Source organism: Pteropus alecto, unplaced genomic scaffold (assembly GCF_000325575.1).
Source record: "Pteropus alecto unplaced genomic scaffold, ASM32557v1 scaffold3, whole genome shotgun sequence".
Lineage (NCBI taxonomy): Eukaryota > Metazoa > Chordata > Mammalia > Chiroptera > Pteropodidae > Pteropus > Pteropus alecto.
The window spans coordinates 18,730,960-18,755,301 of NW_006442484.1; the positions used below are offsets into that span (position 1 = coordinate 18,730,960).

The window sequence follows — 24,342 nt, forward strand, 5'->3', positions numbered from 1 at the left end:
CAGAAATAAAGAATAATTTAAAAGTGTTTAATTCATAATTTATTCTCCAGCATATCTTTGCAAATGACAACTTAACTAAAAGATAGTTATACATTTTAAAGAGAAGTTATAAACTATAGGGCTCAGAAAAAGGTAAACCTGGATCAAAATGGGACATTCTCATCATAAAAATATAAACTAAAATCCAAAATGAAAATTAAGTATTTTGAATAATTTGCCCAAGAAAACTTGACAGTTAAAGAAATGTGACAAAATCTAAAAAAATAATAATAATTTGGAAAATTCTGAATGTGGGTTTTAATACACTGTTTTGTTTATTATGGCAAAAATAAAGTTTTATCTTAAATGTTAAAAAGTAGTCCAATCTGGTGTAGGTGTAAACTTAAACTGTTCTAAAAATGCCTGCTTCTTTCAATTAGTGTAGGACTCTTGTTTCCATCCATTTGCCACATATTTCCATTTGGATGGTCTAGCAGGTAATTAAACTCATATGTCCAAATTTTTAAAAATAAAACAAAAATAAATAGGTCTAATCATCTTAGGCAATTTCTAAGGCAGGTAACTTTAGGAAAAGGTTGGACCTCCTGGTGTTCTGAGCAACCTGGGACTGGAAATCACAGTAATCACAGTAAATATTAAATGAACATGGTATTATTCTGTTATGATAGGCTAATAATCTGGGCTCTTTGGCTCCACTTACTTTAAATCAACCAAGCTTTATGTCTATATTTTTTAGTAAGTTTTTTTTTTTTTCTTGATAGCTTATATTCATTTTGAAATGGGGCAGAAGAGACCATAATGGACCATGAGTCAGTTAGAATCATCTATCTACAATTTTTACTACAGAAGTCCCTAGAGCTGCATTGAATCTCCAGGTTTCTGTATGAGTTCAGTATCTAGTGGTTTCCAGTCTTGGATTTTGTTGAGATTTCTGTTTTATCTTGGACTCACATATATTTTGATAATAGATACTCACATATATTTTGATAATAGATACTTCCTCCAATTATGTGAGATAACCAGTATAAAACTCTGTTCCTGGTAACCAAATTCCATATACAATATGGAATTCCAGGAAGTATTCATCTCAACAGACTTTGTCCTAAATATACTTTTTATCCTTATGTTTGGGTCTTGGTTTTCAATTTTTGGAAGGACTCAAGAATGAAAAGCAATCTTAGAAGATGACAATCATGATATAGAAAGATCTGAGAACCATGACTGAATGAAATAAAGAAAATGAAATGTCTAACCAAATGTTTTAAGTGAAGACAGAGAAAAACAGTGCTGTTCTTGTCCATTAACGGAATGCCTATAAGAGCAAAAGATTAATGATAAAGCCTTAAAAACCTGTAAACCATTTGACTCAGAAAAGGCTACATCTAAAACTGTATCCTAACTGCTGCAAATATCTAGTTATGTGGCTAGTCATTACATATCCATAATTTAAAAAAAAAGTTTAAAAACACAACTTTATCTATAAATAAAATATAAATATACAATATAATATTCTATAAACATTAAAATGATATCGTTGAAATGTTTATTGACCTAGAAAGCAATGTTTATGACATTGAAAGTGAGAGAAAGTTTATATATAATTTTAAAATAATCTGTCATAAATTTTAACCTTTCTAAATAAAAAAAACCTTTAAACCACAGTTTTGGATATATTTAAATGTTACTATTTTTGCCCATTTTAAAATAATTTACTGTATTAGCATTAATATTGTATAATTTCAACTCCAATTTCAATTAATTTAAATCATATTTACCATATGTTTCTTGAGTAATGTATTTTTCTTTTAATACTGTATGAAAATCAACAAACTAAAATTTCATTCTTGAACATACAACATTATATAAGGCTTCAATATTTTAAAAATTGATTGAAATGGCTCTTCTATCTTGGATAATTTACTGTCCTGTCCTTATTATTAAAATATAAATGTCATTTTTATAGTTACTACCTAACTCTTGACACTGTCAAATAATTAATATTGTAAAATTTACTGACTCAAAATAGATGTGTGGACATAAATATAAATACATTACTGGGAAAAAGGTTAAAAAAATAAATGTTGTCACAAATAAATGATCTTTGGTGCTCCCATTTGCCATGTTCCTGTCTTTTCCAAATAATTTAATATGCTATGTCTATTTACTTGAAAATAAAAATATGTTAAAACCTGCATATTACGACACATTTCAGAGCAAAAGCATTGCCCATTTAAGTAATCAGTTATCAAAATATGTCATTGCCATACAATATTTTCAATTGAATTTGATGGAATATCTGCCAGATGGAGCAGAAAATAAAAATAAAATGGCTGTCTGTAAAATGACCATCATTTTATAATCTTTTATTTTATAGTTTATTAAGTCATGAATGTCATGTTTTAAATGTAACTCATAAAATGAACAAAATTGAATGTGCTTTTATAAAAAAATCTCAGAATGATAGTCCTTATGTGATTTCATTGTGTCCTCATTTTCATACCTGAGAACTCACTAGATTAGGATGCATATGTTAGGAATAAATTATGACATAATGTTCCTAAATAAAGAATGTAACTCTGAATTTGCAAATATATACAATTCTCATTATATTTAGAATTTAAAGAACAGTCACCTTATTGATACAAATTTTTTAGGAAGAATACTAAGATGATCTGGAGATGTGATTTTTGTCATTTTATACTAAATAGTCTACAAATTTGAATAGATTTTTCATAATCAGAATTTCCTATGAAAATCAGGATGGCACAGTATCATGAGGAGAAAAAAGATACAGAAATTTTAAATTTTTATAGAAATTTTCATAGATTAAATTTTCATAGAAATGATTTGAAGGTATATTAGCTATTAAAAAACATGTTTTAAGGGGGTTGTTCAGATAAATTTTCAAATAATAAAATATGGTTAAATAATTTTGAAAATTTACTAACAGTATATGTTATGGCTACTTTCTATCACTATGTAATAGTGTATCTACTATCCATTTAGGAATATTCCAAAATAGAAAAAATTCCAACTTAAAAAGTCTTCAATATTTTTGCCTCCATTAAAAGCAATATTGGAAATAATGAAGTCAAATCTATCTTTAAAAAAAAAAAAAAAACAAAGATTTTCTTCCAAATTAAAATCTTAGCAGTCCTTAACTATTCTACAAGTATTATTTGTGTTTATTAAACTAAAGAGTCCACTTCTAAAGGTTTCTGAGTCACCAACCTGTCCTAGATCTCTTCACATCTTTTAGCAAAACCTCTTATCTTTATCAAGATAATTGAATCCTTTTCCTCCCACACATAATCTCATTAGAAGATAATTTAGCAAAAAATCTCATCACTGGCCTTTTGAGTATCTTCAGTCAATCTTTGATACATCTATATCAAAAGCTACATAGAACAATTATACCTATAATTAAAAAAAAAACTAAAATTATAGTATTTTTAAAATGATTTATAATCTTTCTTCCCATAATACTCAAGATATTCCTTGAATATTTATAGTTTAAATATGGAACACTGTTAATTAGAATAAAATTGATTCAGGCCTTTATTTCAAGTTCGTAATGCTTAATATTCTTCTCACAATATATGAGATTATTCATATACTGATTATGAAAAGGGAAAAATAATTTAAATATTTGATGCTCAGGTACAAATTATTGTTTCTTTATTTACCTATATCTAGGTATATATGGTCCCAGAAAATCCTGTGTGATCAGATACCATCTATCCAAGTCAAATGCGGATTGAATAAAATTGCCAAATAATTAGAAGGGCTCAGGTATGATTGTTTAATTTCAGTTTTAATGAATGATACTCATCAGCTCAAGACATGGCTCTAATTATTTGTTACAGTCCAACATGAGATAATACCTACAGTGCATGACTTCTGGGATAACCTCTTTGGTTTTTTTGATTTATTTTCAATTTCTAATTAAAATACAGTTGTAATTAGATTAACTCAAAAATCTATACTAAATCTAAAATATACTATGTCTTTTCCTACTCTAAACATTTTACTATTTCTTTTTAAATGAAAGGGGAAACATGGGCAATTTAAAAAATTTATGTCTTTACACAAAAATTTATTCATTTTCAAATTTGTCCTTTTTCTGTCATAAACATCAACAATGTAAGTATTTTTTCTTGAAAATGATACCAGAAAAGTTAACCTTTAGTAGGTTACAAAGGGGAAACAACCACTATTTAATTCAAGTATGGTAAAGCTGAGATGATTTAATTATCCCATTTATGTTAATGAGACCATTCTCTAATTACTAATTATAACCTGGTTAAAAAAAATAGTACTATGATGTACTTTAGGATTATAGTATTTATCCATTCTGTTAGGTAATTAGCATTAAAAAAGAGCAACATATTGGAACACGGCAATTTAAGGTGACAAAAATTACTGGAATAGTATCACATATGGTCCTTGAGAGATTTCTCATAGTACTTTTAATGTAAATTTTGATGGGCTATTAGTTTTCATTAATGGTGGTTTGAGTACTTAGCAAGGACAACTATGTACTATACTTAGTGCTGGGCAAATTGCCTGGATATATTTCATATGTACTGTTACTTTAATGAATAGTATAATGGCAATTACAAGACTGATAACTTAGAAAACTTAGGTGAATATATTTGATATTCTTTGAACTAAATGACATTGCTCAGTATATATTAAAAAATTAACTTACCTTTTTTGAACAGTATGATTTGAAAGCAGAATCACTTAAAATATATAGCATAATTATAGTGCATTTAAAATAAACTGGTTTGTATATATCAAATTACAGATAGAAATACAAATGTAACAATTAAATCACTGGATCTTTTACTGAAAAGTTGTTGTAGACATAATTTTTATTTAAATAAGATATTGTTTGAAATTTTTTAAATATGTCTTTTGCTCGTCTTTTCATTACTTGTGTTTTTTTAAGTAAAATGTGTTCACGTAAGTCAGGTATAAACATAACAAAAATAACTAATAAAATAAAATAATTTCACTGATGATCATTCATATGTCTAACAGAATTAACATTTTTTTAACCTTTGAGATAGACGAAAACTGAGAATATTTTTCTAATTTGTTTAAAGATTCAATGAAAAAAAACATTCTCAAGCATTATATTCTGTGTTTCATGAAATCTTTCTACTAATATTTTATAAATACATTATCTGGTATCTAGAGATAATTCTCTTTAAAAAGTTAATCTTTTTTTGTTTTTAAAGAATAAGTTAAGTTTTCTAAAGCTGGATAATTTTAACTAATACAATTTCATAGACATATAAATCATTCAAGTTTTTAATTTTAGAACATTTGAAATTAAAGCAACAGACTAGATCTTTAAAGTTGTTTGTTCTAAATGACTATAATTAGTATTTTCTTCATATGACTGATTTCATGGTTTATTATTTGTATAAACATTTACTATAATAGCTTGAAATCATTATATTTAGTAGAAATTTATCTTCTTTCTTATTAGAATGCATACTCATTAATAGTAACATATATAATACATTGAAAATAAAGTAAAACATATAAGGCAAAACTAATTTAATCATTAGGAATTTCATACATATAAAAGTTAAACGCTTTCTTTAGAGAAGTTATTGTAGAGTACTACTTTTAGCTCATGTGCATAAATGAATTATGTATTATATTTTAGTAGATTATTTTAATGGAAGCAGTAAAACCACATGAAACATCAGGTATTTTTTTTAACATAATAGAAGTTCCATGAAGGCAGAAAGTAACTTGGATGCCTATAACATTAAAAAAGAATAATAATGATAAATAATAATAATAATAATATTTAGACTTTTCTGAAAGAAAAAGGTGTTTAAAAATATGGCCAAATAGTAAATTTGCAATTCTTGTTCTCTCTTCCTTATATGTTCTCGCCCCAGATACCTGAACGACTCACACCCTCCCTTCAAATTTTTGCTCAACCGTTATTTCCAAGTGAAAGCCACCTCTATACTTAATATCATAACTTTTCTGGCTCCTTTCTCTCAGCCCTACTCTGCACTTCCTATTTATAGCCCTGGTTGAATTTTCTCCATGAGTATTTTTCACCACTTGACAAATCTTACTTCACTTATTTGCTCATGCATCTTTCCGAGGTATTTTTCTACCCTGCCCTCCACCAGAAATATCAGCACCTTAGTGACAGAGAATGTTACCTATTTTATGCCCTGCTGTATCTTAGCATCTAAATAGTGTCTGGCTCATAATAATTGATAAATGGTCAAATGAATAAATGAACTAAAATTAGTCTAGATAAGTATACTACCTGTATAAGTTATAGTATATAAGTATAGGATAAGTATAGAAATAAGAGAAGCCAATTCTGACTCTCTTTCATTGTTACATTTAAAAGAAAGACAACAAACAAAAAAAGTATGTCTTCCTTCCTTTCTCTGCCACCCTATCTTTCTCTCCAAGATAATTTCTTACCATTAGTTTTTTATAAACATCAAGTACTCATTTTTACTTATTTTTTAAGTGTTTCTATTTTAACTAAAATTTGTGATGATAGGCCTACAGTCACAATATCAGGCTTTATACAGGTGATTGGCCTCTGAAGGTTAACAGAATATTTTTTTTTTCTTTTGGATTAGAGAAGGCTTCTCAACCTTGGCACTATTAACATTTTGGATCAAACAGTTCTGGTTATGGGGGGCTATCCTGTGCATTGTAGAATGTTTACTAGTATCCCTGTTTTTGCCCAGTAGAATGAGAGTAGCAACTCTCTCAAAAGTTGTGGCAACCTAAAATGTCATCAGATATTGCCAAATGTTCCCTGGTGGACAAAATTATCTTGGGTTGGAAATCATTGGCACAGTGGAAAGAATTCTAACTTTGGAATTAGAATTATGTTAGAGACCCAGCTTTGACCTTGGACAACCCATACTGTTTATAGTGGTAGTGCTGCAGATACAGTATCTCCTTTGAACAATTACTGTGTCTATTAGCACTTAAATGTGTAAATTTAGAGAGTAGATACGCTCCAAATATTAGTTATGGAAATAAGCATTGTATCATAATGGATCAAGGCACATGATTTAAAAATATCGATCTAATTTTTTTAATGAAAAATACATAAATATGATAAAAATTAAAGCAGTCTGTACAGGTTTTTTGAACCTAGCTACATTCAGTGAAAACATATATTTAGATAATAGTGCAAATCAATATATAGACTTACTTCATTTTTAATAGTGGCCTAATATTTCACTATACATATATTCCATGATTCCTTTGGCGAGTCCTTTAAAATAGACATGCAGATTTTCCTCCCAGGCTTTTCTAATTACAAGTGCCACTTCAAAGTGTATTCTTGTTGTACTTCTCTCTCTCTCTCTCTTTCTATCTCTCTCTCTCTCTGTGTGTGTATATATATATACACACACACACTAGTGTAGCTATATCTGTAGGACTAATTCCTAAAAGAAACATAGAATTTAAAGTCTAAGAATCATGGATTAGAAAGCTTGCTACACTGCTTATTAACTGTATAGCCCTAAGCAATTAATTTAGACTAGCTGAACCTCAGCTGGGACCTCTGGAATAAGCAGTGTTAATGGTACATCACTCAGGGGACTGCAGTGAGAATTGCATGAGTTAAGATTGGTAAATTAAATACTAGAATGCTTTATTTGTTTAGACAATCAATTATTATTATTAAAGAGAATCATGCTGTTAGGCCCAGCTGTGAAAGACTATCTTTGAGAGCCTAAAACTTTCCAAACACCAAAGTTTTTCTTTTGTTTTGGATCTCTTTTGCTTGAGTGTGTTTATGGGTATATTTTTCTTCTTCCATTAATACGTTTAGCTCCTTTGAGAACAAACACAATCCAATATAATCTTTTTTCTTGCATTTCTATGTGTGTGTATATATATATAATATGTACTAAAAATAATTGATATTTTACACATTTCTCTTGTTATTTATTTTCTCCTCTTTTCAATTTAAATCCTTATATTTTAAAATATTTTTTAGTGTTTATTTTAATACATATAGCTCTCCCTCAATATCCACAAGGGGAATGGTTCCAGGATACTCCCAAGGACATTAAAATCTGTTAATACTCAAGTCCCTTATATAAAATGGTGTAGTATTTGCATATAACCTGTATTTGCAAATAGGCTACGGCAGTATATGTCTACATTTCACTTCATTCTCTTGGATTCAATGTAGTGCTCAGTGCATAGCAAATTCAAGTTTTGCTTTTTGGAACTTTCTGGGATTTTCTTTCCTTTTTTTTTTTTTTTTTTGATCGTGGTTGATTGGATCCGTGGATGTGAAACTCATAGATACGGACGGCCAACTGTATTTAAATTCTACAATATATATTTATGGTTGTAATTATTCTAGATAAACATGTCCCTGCTGTGATTGAAATAAACTTTGATTGCTGTGGCAAACATTTTTGTGTGAAGATGGTCATTGCTTTCTTTATTCATTTATTCTACTATTATTTATTAAAATATATTCAGTGTAAAACACCTTGCTATGTATCATGGATGATACATATATAAATAAAATGTGGTCTCAAATTATAGAAAAGTGAGACATGTTCATACATCAGAAAAGACAAAAAGTACTCCACTACATTAGGAAAATACAAAGGAATTCAGAAGAGGGAAAAATCTCAAATCACACTGAAGGTAAAGTTGAAGTAGACCTTGGAGGGTGGTATTTCTTCTATAAAAGTAGCTGATAAATATGGAAAGCAGTCAAAAAAACAAGGAATAGCAAGACAAATGGAAATAAGCGGGCAAAATCAAATAGAGGGGAATAGTTTGCCTGGATGTATTGTACCTGACTGACCGAAGTAGGGATAGAGGAGGCTCAAATGAAAAGAAGAGTTATGTCAGGCAAGGCTCTTCCTGGTAGTGAAAACAGCACTTAACTTCAATCAGAATCTCTGAGCTTGAGTCTCAGAGGACTGCATTTTCAAAGATCTTATTGACTCTGAGTTTCTTTTTAAGAAAAACGAGTAATACTATAACATACAGTGAATTAAAAAGAGGAAAAAATAAGCGTTTCAGAGTTAAGTCATGAGTGCTTATTTCAGCTCTGAAATATTATGGCTAAGTAGGGGCTGCCACAGCAGGTCAGAACATAGCAGATCTTGATAGCTTGAAGACTGGAGTTATCGAGAATGAAAAGAAGATAAGGAGCTGTTGCAGTAGCTCATACAAAAAGTTAAGTACCTAACTAGACTGTGAAAGAAAAATAAAAAAAAAAAAAAAATCAAAGGGGATTTGATTTTTATCAGATATTAAAAGAAAACTGGCAATCCAGGGATTGAAACTAAATTTCAGCCTCTTTTCATATTCAGAGGAAGAGAACTATTTAGTAAGCTTTGATTCGAAATTAAATAAATAAATAAATAAATAAATAACTGCACTTGACCACATGCAAAGAGGACTTGCAATGTACAAATCAGAGGAAATTACTCCTTAAGGTGGACTACTGAAGTCAAGAACTTTGAAGTTATCAGTCTCGCTGCCTTGTCATAAAACAAGTGGCTAGGATCCTTTCAGACTAGTTCAGAGTAAATCTGTGAGTGCTCAGTCTAAGAATTTTAACAAGACTAAATGCACCAGACTCACACCCTGTCACTTGCTATCATTTATAATGTTCCACAGATGCCATGACAACTTGCCATAATAATTTTTCTTAGGAAGTAGAAAAAGAAGCTTCTTATGATTTCTGCATGCCAGTTTCACTGGGTTGTTTACTGTGTACATATTTTTTCAAATTTCTATCATTATTTATAAGTACATTATGTATCTAAAGGTTCATAACAAGTATACAGATTGAATCTAGATAGGTTTTATCTTTAATAAATTCTAACTTTAATCATTACGTAAAATCGTATTTTCCTGAAAAGAATACAGATATGATTGAAGAAATGCATGAGAAAGCCTAAGTGTTAGTTAGCATAGATAAAAAATAATTTTTTGCCATTAGAATTTTTTTTAGTCAGCAGAGAAACTAGACAATTTTAAATGCTTTGCTGTAGAAACTCTAGAGGGAATATTAGAAACATTTAATCCTCAACGATATTAACATTGTATTTGGTCTTAAACAAATGAATATGACCTTCTCTGATATTCAGATGGTTCTGGAAGCATTTTAATCTGACAGCTTTGGCTTTCCCATGGCAAACTATTCATGTGCTGAGAATCTTCATAGCAGCTATTATGATTTCAAATTTGTGAAGTGAGCCTGAAAAGTATGAACAAATGTCCCTTATGGGTTACCTTTGTTAAAGCTTTTCAAGGGCTGATTAAAGGGCAAATGATTATTTTGTTAACACTGATTTAAAACAAATGTGTGCATAACCAAATCAAGAAAAGCCAACTTTTTACTCATCGTAGGGCTGGGTTTGTTTCTGATAGGAGACTAAAAATGCACAAAGAACATGCTTTTTTTGACTCCTTGCTAAATTCTAACAATAGTCAAAATTCAATATCCTTCTAATATTTACATATTAAGCCTATTCTGGCAGATTGATACTTGAAACAGATCAATAGTATAATATATTTAAATTGCAATTAATAATAAAAAAATTAAACTGAGAGAACGAGTATTCACAGAAAATGTGTAATTAAAGAATATTTTGCCTTTACCTGTGACTCAAATTTTCTTTTAAAGAAAATTTGAAAATCAAAAGTTTATTTTAAACTATTCCCTGCACCCTTGAATCAACCCATTAGTGATAAAATCATACAAGGTTTTTAAGACACTGCAGCTCGTATGGTCAAGGTTCATATTTTTGCAGAATAGAAAATTAATACCTCGTGTTCAGTACTTGTCCCAGATCCATAGCTGGTTAATGAATAGTAGGACTCTAAAGTACACTTCTTTAATTGATAAAGATAATAACTTTAATGACCTTTAAGGTTACACTTAATTTTAAAGGTCCATGGTTTAATTATATAATGAAGACTACATATACATGATTCAAATATACATAGAGGTATTTGATATATATATATACCTCTCTTGACATTCAAGAAGAACACACCTTGTTAGCTTTAGGATTCCTATCTACAAATATCATCAGAAAAATAATTTCCAAAGATCATATAGCACCATAAAATAACAACAAAAAAGTAGATGTACAATTGAACTTCTGTGAGAGTAACTGTGTATGCACTGGATCAGCAGAGAACAATGAATAAATAGCATATAAGGTGTGCATGTTGTACGGTAGAGGTTTAAATTTAAGCTCATCTTCCTTGTAGTGCCCAGCACTCAAACTCTTTCTTTAACGAAACTTGGCAAATTACTGCATGACATATTTTAATGAATTATATCAAGATAACCTGTGATTAAATAAGAGGCAACCATTAAATCCACAAATGCCAAAGATTTTCTATAGACACATACAGATTTCTTCAAGTTTGCTTGAATAATTCCCATACCCTTACTTCTATTTTAAATCTATGGTCCATTTGCCCCTGCTATTTCATGAATTCCACCTTAATTTTCTCTAAATACCAATGAACCTATTTCTGCCAGTATATTCGTTTTATTTGTGTATTTCCCCTTAGCTCCTTGAATTGATTTCTCCAACTTTTTCTTCAATGTGAATATGAAATATGCCTTCTGCTTTCAAACTACATATGCTGACAGTGAAAATAAATAGTATGTTAAATATAATACATAAATAATCCACAAGCCCTAATTTTAGTCAATAGTTTTAACCTTCTCCTCCTCATAAAGGCACTTAAAATCGAATAGAAACTTGATTAACTCGTGTTTACCTCACTGTCTCCTGCAGGTGTTAATGATCAGGAAAATAACAAAGTTATGTGGAAAAGGTGACTAAAAACAAACAAAATAACCCTATATTTGAAAACTGGGCAATCAATAGTTAAATATAACAGTGCTATTTTATAGCACAAGCCACTTGAAAATCATGTAAGAAAATGTTTTAGAGTATTGTTATTTTATGAAACTGAAGTATATTTATAAAAGAATATTAACTTAAAGAGAATTGCTAAATACTGAGAAAAAATCTAAGAAAAATTAATAGTAGATATAATTTTAGAGCTATTGTATTGTAAAGCAGCAGCTATTGTTTTGCTATCTCTCACAGATGAAAAGACAACCGATTTTTTTTTTTTTTTTGAATGAGGAAGAATTTGATGTTCAAAGTTATAGCTTAGTCAATTTACATCTAGTAACCAGAAGGATGTCTTACTTTGGGCTGCTGTAACAGAAATACCATATTTGGGTGGCTTAAAAAACAGAAATTTATTTCTCTCAGTTTTAGAGACTGGAAATCCAAGATCAGGATGCCAGTACTTTCTTGCTGTATCCTAACTTGGCAGAGAGAGAAGCTGGATCTCTGGTCTCTTCTTAGAAGGTCACTAATCCATGAGAGCTCTCAGTCATGATCAAATTACTTCCCAAAATCCCCACCTCCTAATACCATCAAATTAGGGCTTCGACATATGATTTGGGGGAACATAACATTCAGTCCATAGCAAAAAATATTAGGAGTCCTCATCAAACAGCCATTGCACACAATATGTAAATCAATTCTGACAAAGTGAACTCCATTCCTTGACTCACTGGAGAACAGGTAAAGCACAGACAATACTGTATTGTCTTAAAAGATGTCTGACTTGGTAAATTATCAGAATCACCTATAAAGATTTATTTTGATGTAATTATTTTTATATATTTCTTAAAACAAAGCATTTAAAACATAAAATAAAAACTAAAAAAAAAGAAAAAAATGAATGACTAAAGCAGTTCTTCTTGTTCCACGTGGCATTCCTTTATTCTTCCCTCCCTCCCAACACTTAAGATTTTTATTCAGAAGTCACTATCTTAGTAACTTCTCAATCTAAAATCTAAAATTGTACCCCTATCTTATATTCCTACCCCAAATACTTCCTTATCTCTTTCCCCTACTTGGCTTTTTCTTTTTTTTTTTTTTTTTTTTTTGTCTTTAACAGTTATCTATCCATATATTTTTATTTACATTCCTTATTGTCTGTCTCTGAAAGCACCTGGCATATGGTGAGCATTAATAAATATTTGTTGAAAGAATAAATGGAATTGGATATCCATTGCTGTAAAGGTACAAGCTCTACATCTAGAAGTTATATTCTCTTGTCGACAGTTGAACTCAAATAAGATCTCACATTCATAAGTTCTCTATTTGTATGATACCTCAGGCAGAACACAGTGGCTGGTCAAATAACACCTCAAAACTTTATTGGGAAATCATATGTCCTGTCTCCTAAGAGAGGGACCCCTTCTCCTAAGTAAGTTATGCCAGCTCTACCTGGTGATTATTTTTTTCCTTCTACCAAGTCTCTCTAATGGTATAGCTGGGCATTAGCTTCCTTAACTCCGCCACAATCTCTCAACAATTCAATGTCACCAAGATAAATGATAATCAAATCATAGTTGGCAACTAACTGATGTCTTCTAGGCTGAATAAAGCACACAGAGGGTTATTGTTGTGCGGGGTTTTTTGTTTGTTTGATTAGTTTGTACAGTGTTAACCTTTATAGTTAGCCTATAGTGCATGTTATAGACTGCATGATATTTTTGTTAATATGGTAACATTAATATTTCACAGATGAGATTTTAAATAAAAATCCAAATTTCTTGCTTCTCTTGAAAAATGAAAGGTCTGGTATAACTGGTTAATGCCCCTTATGACAAAAATAAGTGGAGCTGTGGTGTTCTCCCTCCGATGGGGCATTAACTCTCCAGTTTTGCCATATTCCTGCCACTCCTATGACAGTCTAGGTAATGAAGCCTAGACTCACTTGTTGTTTACAATCTTCTAGAAGCTACTGGATTTTATTACACTAGATGCACTTTACCATTTATAACCTGCCAGACTATTAAATAAGTATTCGACTTTTTAAATCTGTTCACAAATGAATGAGTGCTCTGTGGATAGAGTAATGTGTAAATTATTTATCTATTGCTATGTAACAAACTACTTCCAAACTTAGCACTTTAAAACAGTAAACATTTATCAACTCACATAGTTTCTGTGATTCAGGAATCTGGGGGAAGCTATGCAGGTGGTTCTGGTTGGGAATCTCTCTTGAGTTTGTTGCAAAGTGTTGGACTTGGATGTATGCATCTAAAATCTTATTGGAGATACTCCTTTTGAGATGACTCACTCACATGGTTGCTAATTGAAGGTCTCAGTTCCTTGCTGTGTGGACTTCTCCTTTGAGATGCTTGAGTGACTTCATAGCATTTTATCTGGCTTTATTCAAATGAGTAATCCAAGAGAGGGCACAGGAAGGAAGACTTATGCCTTTTAGGACCTCATCTCCAAAGTCATACACTATCACATCTGTCTAATTCTATTCATTAGGTGTGAGTCACTAAGTCCAGCCTATATTCAAGGGGAGAGAAATTGAACTATCCCTCCTGGAAAAACTTTGTGAAATTTAGATATAGCAATTTTGGTCTTGGGGCCTTGGACTTGGCTGAATCATTAAATAATTGCTTTATTTTAACCTAGGTAATATCAAATGCCTTCCACTTTATCTAATTTTAATATTTCAAAGTTCTTTACAGTTTATTCTGTATATAATATTCCAAGCAAAACTGGAAACTCCAGTGGTTATAATTTATAATCTTTGAGATTTACAAATGTGTAAAATGTTTCCAAAGAAATTTTAACTCGGTTTTAGGAAAATCACTCTTAAATTTTGGTGAAACACAAACTTTAAGTGAATTATCATCAATCGCCTAGGTGATCTCTTTGAGGAGCTGACATACAGTAGTAAATAATTGGTTACTTCATAGGACAATTGTTTTTTATGCGTGCAATTTCAATATTACTGTAGGCAATTTTTTTTCATAAACATTTGTAACTGTTAATCACTAAAGCTCTAGATAGTAGTAAGGTTCTTCTGTTTTACTTTTCTTTTGTCTTTTTTATATGACTATAATATTCAGCCTCATGTCTATCCCCAAAGAAAAAGAGTAGAGAGATTTTGAAGGAAGAAAGGGGAATCTAAACAGAAGGGCAAGTTCAGAGCTGAGGTAGGAAACTTCATGAAGTGGAAGTTGCTCCCTTGCTTCTCTGTGGTGATGTCATTCGAATTTTATCTTCTTAAACTGTTAAATGCATTCTGATATATCCAGTTAATATATTGACAATAAGGGCATAATTAATTATATTTATTTTAATTATATTTAATTATATTTATTTTTATCTTTAGGGATTAATCCAATTATGGTGACTGAAAGGAAACACACACATAGCCATTCACTTGTTAAAAGAATTTGAATTTACACAAGATTTGGTTACCAAGCAGTGCTGACACATAAAAAACATGATTTTACCCAAAGTTTCTCTCTTCTATATTATCTTGAAACAAACTGACTTAATTAATCTATTTATTTTGCTAAAAGGGACTACTGTTCCATTTTTTGAGACTGTGTTCATAGCATTGAGCTCTATAAGTTTAGTATTAACTACCAGCAGGGTTGATAGCAATAATGTTAGCAAAAATTAACCTTTATAAAGCCTTGCATTTTTCTATGAGGCAACGATTTATATAGAGAGATATACATATTTTTTACTAAAAAATAAAATTCTTTGAAATGTTATGACAGGTTTTTAATGTGTTTCCTCTAATTTACTGAGTTCCTTAGTTATATAATTTGCTGGTTTGGGTTGATTTCATTAAGTATATTGAAATTCAATTTTTGAAAACATAAGTGGGTAGTGATTTGGGGATTATTACAGCTTACTTATCCACTTTCCGAATTTAAACTTTATTTTTATTCAAGCGATTTAAAATATGTACAAGTACACATAAAACAAAATTTTCTTGTTAATTTATCAAGATTGGGTATTACAAAATAATATTTTTCTTTTCTTATTGTCTTATAAATTTATTGTAAATAAATACCTGCTCTATAATAATTTACTTGTCAGGTATAATTCTTTAGATATATCTATCTCCTGAATACACATGATGAGAAGAATAGTAACATAATGCTTTACCAATAGCACATTAATTGCCCAAAGACTAGAAAGAAAATTGGAAAAATTTTAAAACAGGATGATTTTTATATGCTTAAATTCCTCATCTGAAGAAAAACTATTTTAAAAAACCATTACTTATAAGAAACAATTAGAAAAAGATGGTAAGAGTGATAACAGGAAGATAACAATTTAGGAATACAACTACAGCCAAAGAAAGCCACTAAGACATCTGAATTAGTATCATCTCGAGTACTTGAATATGACCAAAGGGGAAAAATTAGAAAGTGTCTTAAGGACCAAATTAAGTGACATCAGATTCCATCTTTGATGTTTGTATAACTTTTTCAAAAGTACATTTACACACATTTACATGTGATTCTCACAACTTTGTGATATAGGTAAATCTATTTAATATCTATATTTCTCAGCTATGAAAACTGAAAGAGATAGTCTTAGCATTTAATGATAGGTTGAACATTCTCCTATTCTCTCTCTCCATCACAGAAATGTATGTTTTTGTGAGACTATTGTCCATATTTACATTCATACTTTAAAACCAGGCACAATGTCTGCACATAAAAGGTTCTAAATGCATGCTGAACTAAAGCAAATTTATTTATTTTGTTTTAAATAATTTGCAATATCTAAACCTTATTTACTTTTATCAGATATGTTTAATCTAATTGAAATCAAAGGAGATAAAAACATGTTTTTTGTCTGGAAAATTAATTTTCAAATATTTCTCAATTAATAACTATTTACTTATAATGTTCATACACTTATAAAGAGTCATTAACAAAAACAAAAAAACCTCACATTCAATCTGAGAAATGGTGAAAGAGTTGCAAGATTGTAGAATGTTGAATTAGAAGACTTAATTTATCACTTATATATACTTTTAAAATATATTCAAACTGACTTTTTATAAATAGTACATATATTTTTTAATAAGTATCCTGAATATCACATGATATGCAGACTGATACATATGAAATTGTTTTTCTGATTCCCTGTAACCAACTATAACTACTGAGATTCTGTGTGGAATATATCTAATCCTTACACTGTGACTGACCATGAACTTCATCTTAGAGCCAGCCATTCACTAAGTAAAGATGCAGCCATCCTCACCAAAAACTACTTCATTTATGATATTCACTTTAATGTCTTTTTAAACCTAAACTATTTTTTAAAATTAAAACACACATTTGAAAAATTAGCTTCTAATATCAATACAGTAGAGGTTGATTATTCATTCTATGGAAAACCATACCTCCCTCTCAGCTAATTGCCTTACTTGCTTGTCTCCGTGTTTTCCAGAAGACAGAAGAAAAGGAATGAAAATAGGCTCAAATCAGTAAAACCCCCCTTCCTAAATACATTTATACTCTATTTTATTGTGCTTTGCTTTATTGTATTTTACAGATTTTTTTTTTTTTTTTTTTTTTTTTTTTTACAAATTAGAATTTTCATGGCACTCTACATCTAGTAAGTCTATTGAAGCCATTTTTCCAACAGCATTTGCTTACTTCATGTCTCTGCATCATATTTTGGTAATTCTTGAAATATTTCAAACTTTTTTATTATTATATTTGTTATGGTATGTTTTTGAGAACCCAGGACTTGCATCCACATAAGACAGTGAACTTAATTGATAAATGCTGTATGCTCTGATGGTTCCACCAACAGGCCATTTTCCCATCTCTCTCTCTCTTCTCAGGCCTCCCTATTCCCTGAGACACAACAACATTGAAATTAGACCAATTAACAATCCTACAGTGGCCTCAGAATGTTCAAGTGAAAGGAAGAGTTGAACATCTCTGACTTTAAATCAAAAGCTAGAAATGATTAAGCTTAGCGTGGAAATCATGTCAAAAGCCGAGACAGGCTAAAAGCTCCATTCTTATGCCAAACAGCCAAGTTGTAAATGCACAGGAAAAGTTCTTGAAGGAAATTAAAAGTGCTACTATTTTAGTAAACATACAAAGTACAAGAAAGTGAAACAGCCTTATTGATGAATCTACTCTTGGTGAAGATGCTATGAAGATCGTTGAAATGATAACAAAGGATTTAGAATATTGCATAAAATTAGTTAATAAAGCAGTGGCAGGTTTAGAGAGGATAAACTCCAATTTTTAATAAAATTCTGTGAGTAAAATGCTATCAAATAGCATCACATGCTACAGAGAAATCACTTGTGACAGGATGAGTCATTTGATGTGGCAAATTTCATCCTGGTCTTATTTTGAGAAATTTCTACAGTTACCACAACCTTCGGCAACCACCACCCTGATCAGTAAGCAGCCATCGACACGGAGGCAAAACTCTCTGCCAGCAAAAATATTACAAGTCTTGAAGGGTCAGATGATGGTTAGCCTTTTTAAGCAACAAAGTTTTTTTTTTTTTTAATTAAGGTATGTACAATGTTGTTTTAGACAGTGCTATTACACACATAATAGACTACAATACAGTGTAAATATAACTCTTGTATGCAGCACTAAGAAATCAAAAAATTAGTGTCCCTTGCTGTATTGCAATAATCACTTTATTGTGGTTGTCTAGAACTAAATCTGCAATATCTCTGAGATATGACTCATGGAAAAAAATTATTTGTGGGAGAATAATTTCAATCATTGGTCAATGGACCCTATGGCCTTGTCTCCTAAATTATCTGCTATCCTTTATAAGCAGAGATAAGCCAGATTTGTTATTGTGACAAATACACAAGGTTCATACATTTTAGAACACTGCAGTAGAACACAGAAATAATCATAAAATAAAACAAGTCCCAGTAAGTCTAGAATCAATAACAGTAGAGTTAGTATTGGTAACAGCACTAAGTCCTTAATCTGCATAAACTTACAAGTTTGTTTGCTAATGTTAAGAAAATAATAATAATAATTAAAAAAAAACCTCATAGAGACGTGCAATTTTAATGTGCTTCTGGTGTTCATGGAGCAGTAACTCTTCTCAGGTTTTAACATGTCATAATTAATCAACCCCCAATCAATACGAAGCAACCTAGCTATAGAACCACTGCACTTACCCATGATGGTTAGGGCTGTAGCTTTTGTTAATTCTTCTTTCATTGACTCTATTACTTCTAAATTACCGCCATCTAGGTTGCATCTATTTATGGTTCCATTTCCCGAACTGATCCAATAAAGCTTGTTTTCCACATAGTCTATTGATAGACCTGCAATTAGATTATACATCTTAAACATAATGGTAGTCACTTGAATTGGAATATTTACCTTGTAATGAATTTTAAGGGGAATATGTATGTTGCAAACTCAGATTTCTCTCTTAAAAAATAAGTTAGCTAATGGGAAATACACATATACTGTTTGAACTTTGTGAAACAATGTACTTTTATAGGCAATTAACAGTTATATTTGTTAATTATGACAACAATTTGTGACAATGAGTTCCATTTTATGGATAAGGAAAATTATACTTAGAATAGTTAAGAAATGAGTCCATAGATAGCAAGTGGACATCCCATAAATTTTAATAAAGTTTCGATTTCCAAATTAAGTGCCTGTCCTCTTATTATACCACTTGGTCTCAGAAAGTTTTAGTGTGTGATAGTCATGTGGGATACTAAGTTAACTTATAAAATTTATAATTTCTCCTCTACTTTCAGTAAAATTTACTTTAGGTAGTTATAGATTTACATCAGACGTTTCAACTCTCTTCAAGTAAATCTAAAGTTAGAAGAATTTCAACAATTAGCAATTTCACTGATTTATGGAATTGAACTGGGCTCATTTAGGGGCTGCCATAGAAAAATAAATCATTCAACAAGTAAGCTAACTAAGCCAATAGCACAGTGTCTCACTGTAGGTTAGCTTTATTGTATTTTATGGACAGTTTCACGTATAGCGTAGAGTAGTGTTTATGGTTTTCAAAAGAGTCATACAATACAATAAATTGTTTCTGAGATCTCCCTCAGGGAACAAAGTGAACAAACAACAATAAAAAAATCTCTTTCCCACTTAAAAAAAAAAATTGAAGTTAAAAACAAAAGAAAGGAAGGAAGATATGAAAGAAGGAAGGAAGGGAAGAAAGAAAGGAGGGAAGAGATGCAATTCAAGAGAATTACTTGAATTCAAGTGCATTGAGAAAGAATTAAATTTAGCTCAAATATTCTCAACTACAGATAGTCACAGACCAGAGAGCAAATTGATTTATCAAGATCAGTTTTAATCAAGTGGAAATAATCCAAAGTATATACAATATACTAGTAATTTATTGACTTATTGTTATATTTTGCTAATAGAAGTCTGGAAGATTCATCAGAAAAGTCACAGTGCATAAAATTATACATTTCAAGAAAGAAGTTTCCAATTTTTTTTTTTTTTTTGATAACCACAGTGGACAATTGCCTTTAATCACTATGATAAAATAATAAAATCATAACTATCACAGTGATACTCTATGATGTAATATTTTCATGGCGAAAGTCTATTCACCATTCAATTTTTTATAAGAGAAAGTTGATTATCCTGCAGAAACTTCTTAAGCCACCTTCATGCATCTTTTCAGTATAAATAAATTCTCATTTAGACCACTTAAGTTCCAGGAAGTGGTCTATTTTACTTTCTGCTTAGTTGACTATCTAAAATATATAATTACATATCTAATCAGCAATAAAGAATATCTTTACTACAGGTTGATGGTACAAAATATAGCCCCAAACTTTCTGTGCTGAATTTTTATCAAGAATTGGGATAACAAATACATTTATAAAGAATTCCCTTTAGAAATATTATCTAGCTCTCTAGGTATTCTAAATTGTATCTCTCAATCAAACCAAACCACCAGAGAGCTATATGTATTTTTTTATCACAGTATGGATTTTCCCCATCTATGAATCTCTTGCTGAATTGAGTTTTGGTGTTGTGCCTTTGGTTTACATAAAGGATGCTATCAGAAGTAGACACAGAAAACATACCGTTATACTTCCCAGGAAATAGTATCTGAAAGTAGTACATCACACAATGACCTCTTTATACAAGGACCCATGGGAGAAATTTCTTTCAGGGCTCAGTGCCAGAGAAAGCTATATATGGAAAATATAAAATTATAACTGGTCATATTTCTCTCTTTGCTTTGGCTGCTAATAAACTGAAAAGTCTGATTTGTGATTCATCTCCAACAATTATAAAATAATTGCATGTATATTTGTAATTTTATTCTTGGCTTTGATAGACTAATCTATTATTTTCCTAAACTTTGATTTTTAAAATTAGTATTCTCCTGGCCTTTCTTAGGCAATGCATTTATTTAAATTTCCTCAACCTCTTTTTGGAGGGAGAGAGTGCATTCATACTGAATGTGCCTAACTTCAAATTAATCCACAGTGTCAGAACTTTCTTATCTACTTAACACCTGATAGCTTTTAGAGTCTAACTTAAACTGTGTAAAGTAGTTATAGAGAGCAGGGAAGTTAGGTCAAAATTCCTCAGATTCTACTAAGCAGCATCTTTGTTTCTGGATTATGAGTGCCAAGAGAGAAGAAGATATGTCAGTGAGCTTTTTATTTTCAGGGACTAACATGATGACTAGAACAAAAAAGAAAATTTATAAACATTGAATGAATGAATGAGTTATTTAAATAACTCCATTATGAAAATTATAAGTTGTCTTCAAGGAGTTCTGACTACTAAAGTTAAATCATCTTCACAACAGAATTCTTTCAATATACTACTTATACACAGATACTATGGCAAAAGGGAGGAATAGATTTACTGGTTACAGCTTATATTTTTATATCAATATTAAGATTTAATATTTTAAGGTTAATAGTTTCATGAGTCACAAGACTAAAAGTATGCAAAGTTCCTATATTAACCCATATTTGCATGCAATCCATGTCACCTAGCCACCTACACATATCTTCTCTCTTGGTAAATATATCAACTTAATCCTGAATGTTCTTGAGTGTGTTTATTTGTGGTTTATAAAAGAGAATTGAAATCTTATAAAACTCCTATTATAAATTCAAGAAACTGGTGATGTATGTTTTAAATTTCTAAATATGAGTATGTTTAAAGGCACATATTTATAAAGGTTATTAATATAAATGTTTTCACATCTTAATTTTTTTTATTATCATTATACACTTAGGTCTTAATAACACTGAAGAATTAATGTGTATCCATTTACTGAAATAATTTCTAAATCAGATTTCTGTAGCACTAGAGATAAATCACTAAGCAGTAGACTAATAGTAGTTTTGATGCAATTGAAACTAATTCATGATTTTAGAATGTTATTCACTACCCATGAGAAAACAGACAAAATATGAGTATGTTGATAAAAGTTTCCTGGAACTTATGCAAAAAAATATAATTAGTCTGTAGTAGATGATCCTCAGAGTGGGTTACTGAGATTTAAAAAAATCTTAAAAGGGCTGTAGGATCTGTCTGAAGATTATGCCACTAGTAATATATTCTCATTTCTGCAAAACACATTTATCTTTTAAAATCATCTGGATCTTCTTATCAAAAGAAAACGTAAATTCAGTAACACAATAGGTATATCAAAGGAAAAAAGTCATCATATAAATTAAAAAGCTTTACAAAAAAAATCTACCTTTTAATCTATTTTCCTGTTATTGTAAAAATGCATATAATCATATGCTTTGATAATAACACATTTTCTTTAAGCCAAATATTTTCCTTAATTTATTATTATATTTGAACATTTGATTGAAGTGATCCAGTGTATTTCTTAATAGAAGCAATGTAATTTGCCAAAATTATGTAATTGTTATCATAATAGAAATAATCCACATATTGATATAAAAGAGATATATATTTTTAAAAATAATATAATCTAAATATGTTTTTATATATTACTAGAATATTAAATCTATTCTTTTAAGTGTCATTACAATTAAGATTGGAAAGTTTATGTGTCTCATTTTTTTTTCAAACAACTCAAAACTAAATCAATGTACTATGTAATATGGAATTAAAACAAAAATGCAAGTATATTAATTTTTTTTTAATTAAGACTTTCTAGAGATAGTAATTTTCTAATGTTTTCCCATTACTTATCAGATTTTATTTCAAAATTTTCATTCCCAGCTGTGCCTTATAATTATCTGAAAAGTTATTGAAAATACTGATGCCTGGCCCCCACTCCCAGAAATTCTAATTTAATTGGTTAGAGTTGGTTCTAGACATAAGTATTTTTTTTTTAAATCTCTCCAGGTGATTTTAGAATATGACACTTAAGAAATTCCTTTTAAACATTGCATATTCTTATAATCTTTCAAACTTAAACTTTTAATAAGTTTAAACAGGCCTTTTAAATTTTGCTGGAAAATGTGTCAAGATGATGAGATCTCCAGAGACAAGGAAACATTAATATGTAGATGGCAAAAAAGACATATAATAAATATTAAAATGTAGATGATCAACTTCAAGGCCTCTAAATATTTATAATAAATAACATTAAACTCTTCAAAATAGTCTCTTTATAGTGTTATTTTGAAACAATAGAAAAGAACTCCTGCTTCTGGAATTGTAAAAGTTATAGAAAATGGCTACTGAAAGCGCACTTACAAAAAATTATAATGATCTGGATATTTCAAAATGGAGATCTTTTCAGAGTTCACTGGAAGAGGCGTAATTATTCCTAGAGCAGAATTGTTTCTGAAACATCAAACTTTTAGTGTCTAAGGAGCATAGTTATTCCAATGGGGAAATAGAAGGGTTAACTGCCTATTCATCATTAAGCTATCTTGAGAAATGCTTTATCCCTCCTGAGGATACTTAGCTTTTTTAAGTTAAAGAATAAACATACTAAGGAAGCCCAAGAGGTCTTCCTGCATTATATAAGTGAACACAAAAATATAAGATGCCATCATCCTTCAATCACATTGTGCACATGTCTCTGGATTCATCTGACAGAAGGCTAGGCAGTCTTCACCTGACTACATGCTCACTTAGCCATTGTGATGTTGTAATAATAATACTAATTACCTCATATAATAGTGTCTGGCACATAGAAAGCGCTCAATAAATGTTAGCTATTTATTAGTAGTAATATAGGTTTTCATATTTTCCTTTCGAGTTAAAATCCTATTGTAAAATTTGCAACCATCTCTCAATGATACAGGCATAGCAAAATTAGAAACTTTTGTTCTGTGATGGCCAATAATAGACGGCTTCAGTTTGGGGGGGGGGAAATTGCAATCTACATACCCAACAAAAGATTAGTATCAACAAAAGAATCCTCAAAACTCAATGGTTAAAAAAGAATACCATTAGAGAGCAGGCAATGAAATGAACAGACATGTCAC

General features: G+C 30.2%; 1 protein-coding gene across 1 annotated transcript in view; it reads right to left on the minus strand.

Annotated features, from left to right (window-relative positions):
• The window catches only part of LRP1B (LDL receptor related protein 1B), a 1,653,662-nt gene that overhangs the window by 475,408 nt on the left and 1,153,912 nt on the right, over positions 1–24,342 (minus strand). The window contains exon 32 of the mRNA XM_006921044.1: positions 19,072–19,221. Coding sequence (XP_006921106.1) covers positions 19,072–19,221 — 150 coding nt within the window. The remainder of the gene's footprint in view (positions 1–19,071; positions 19,222–24,342) is intronic.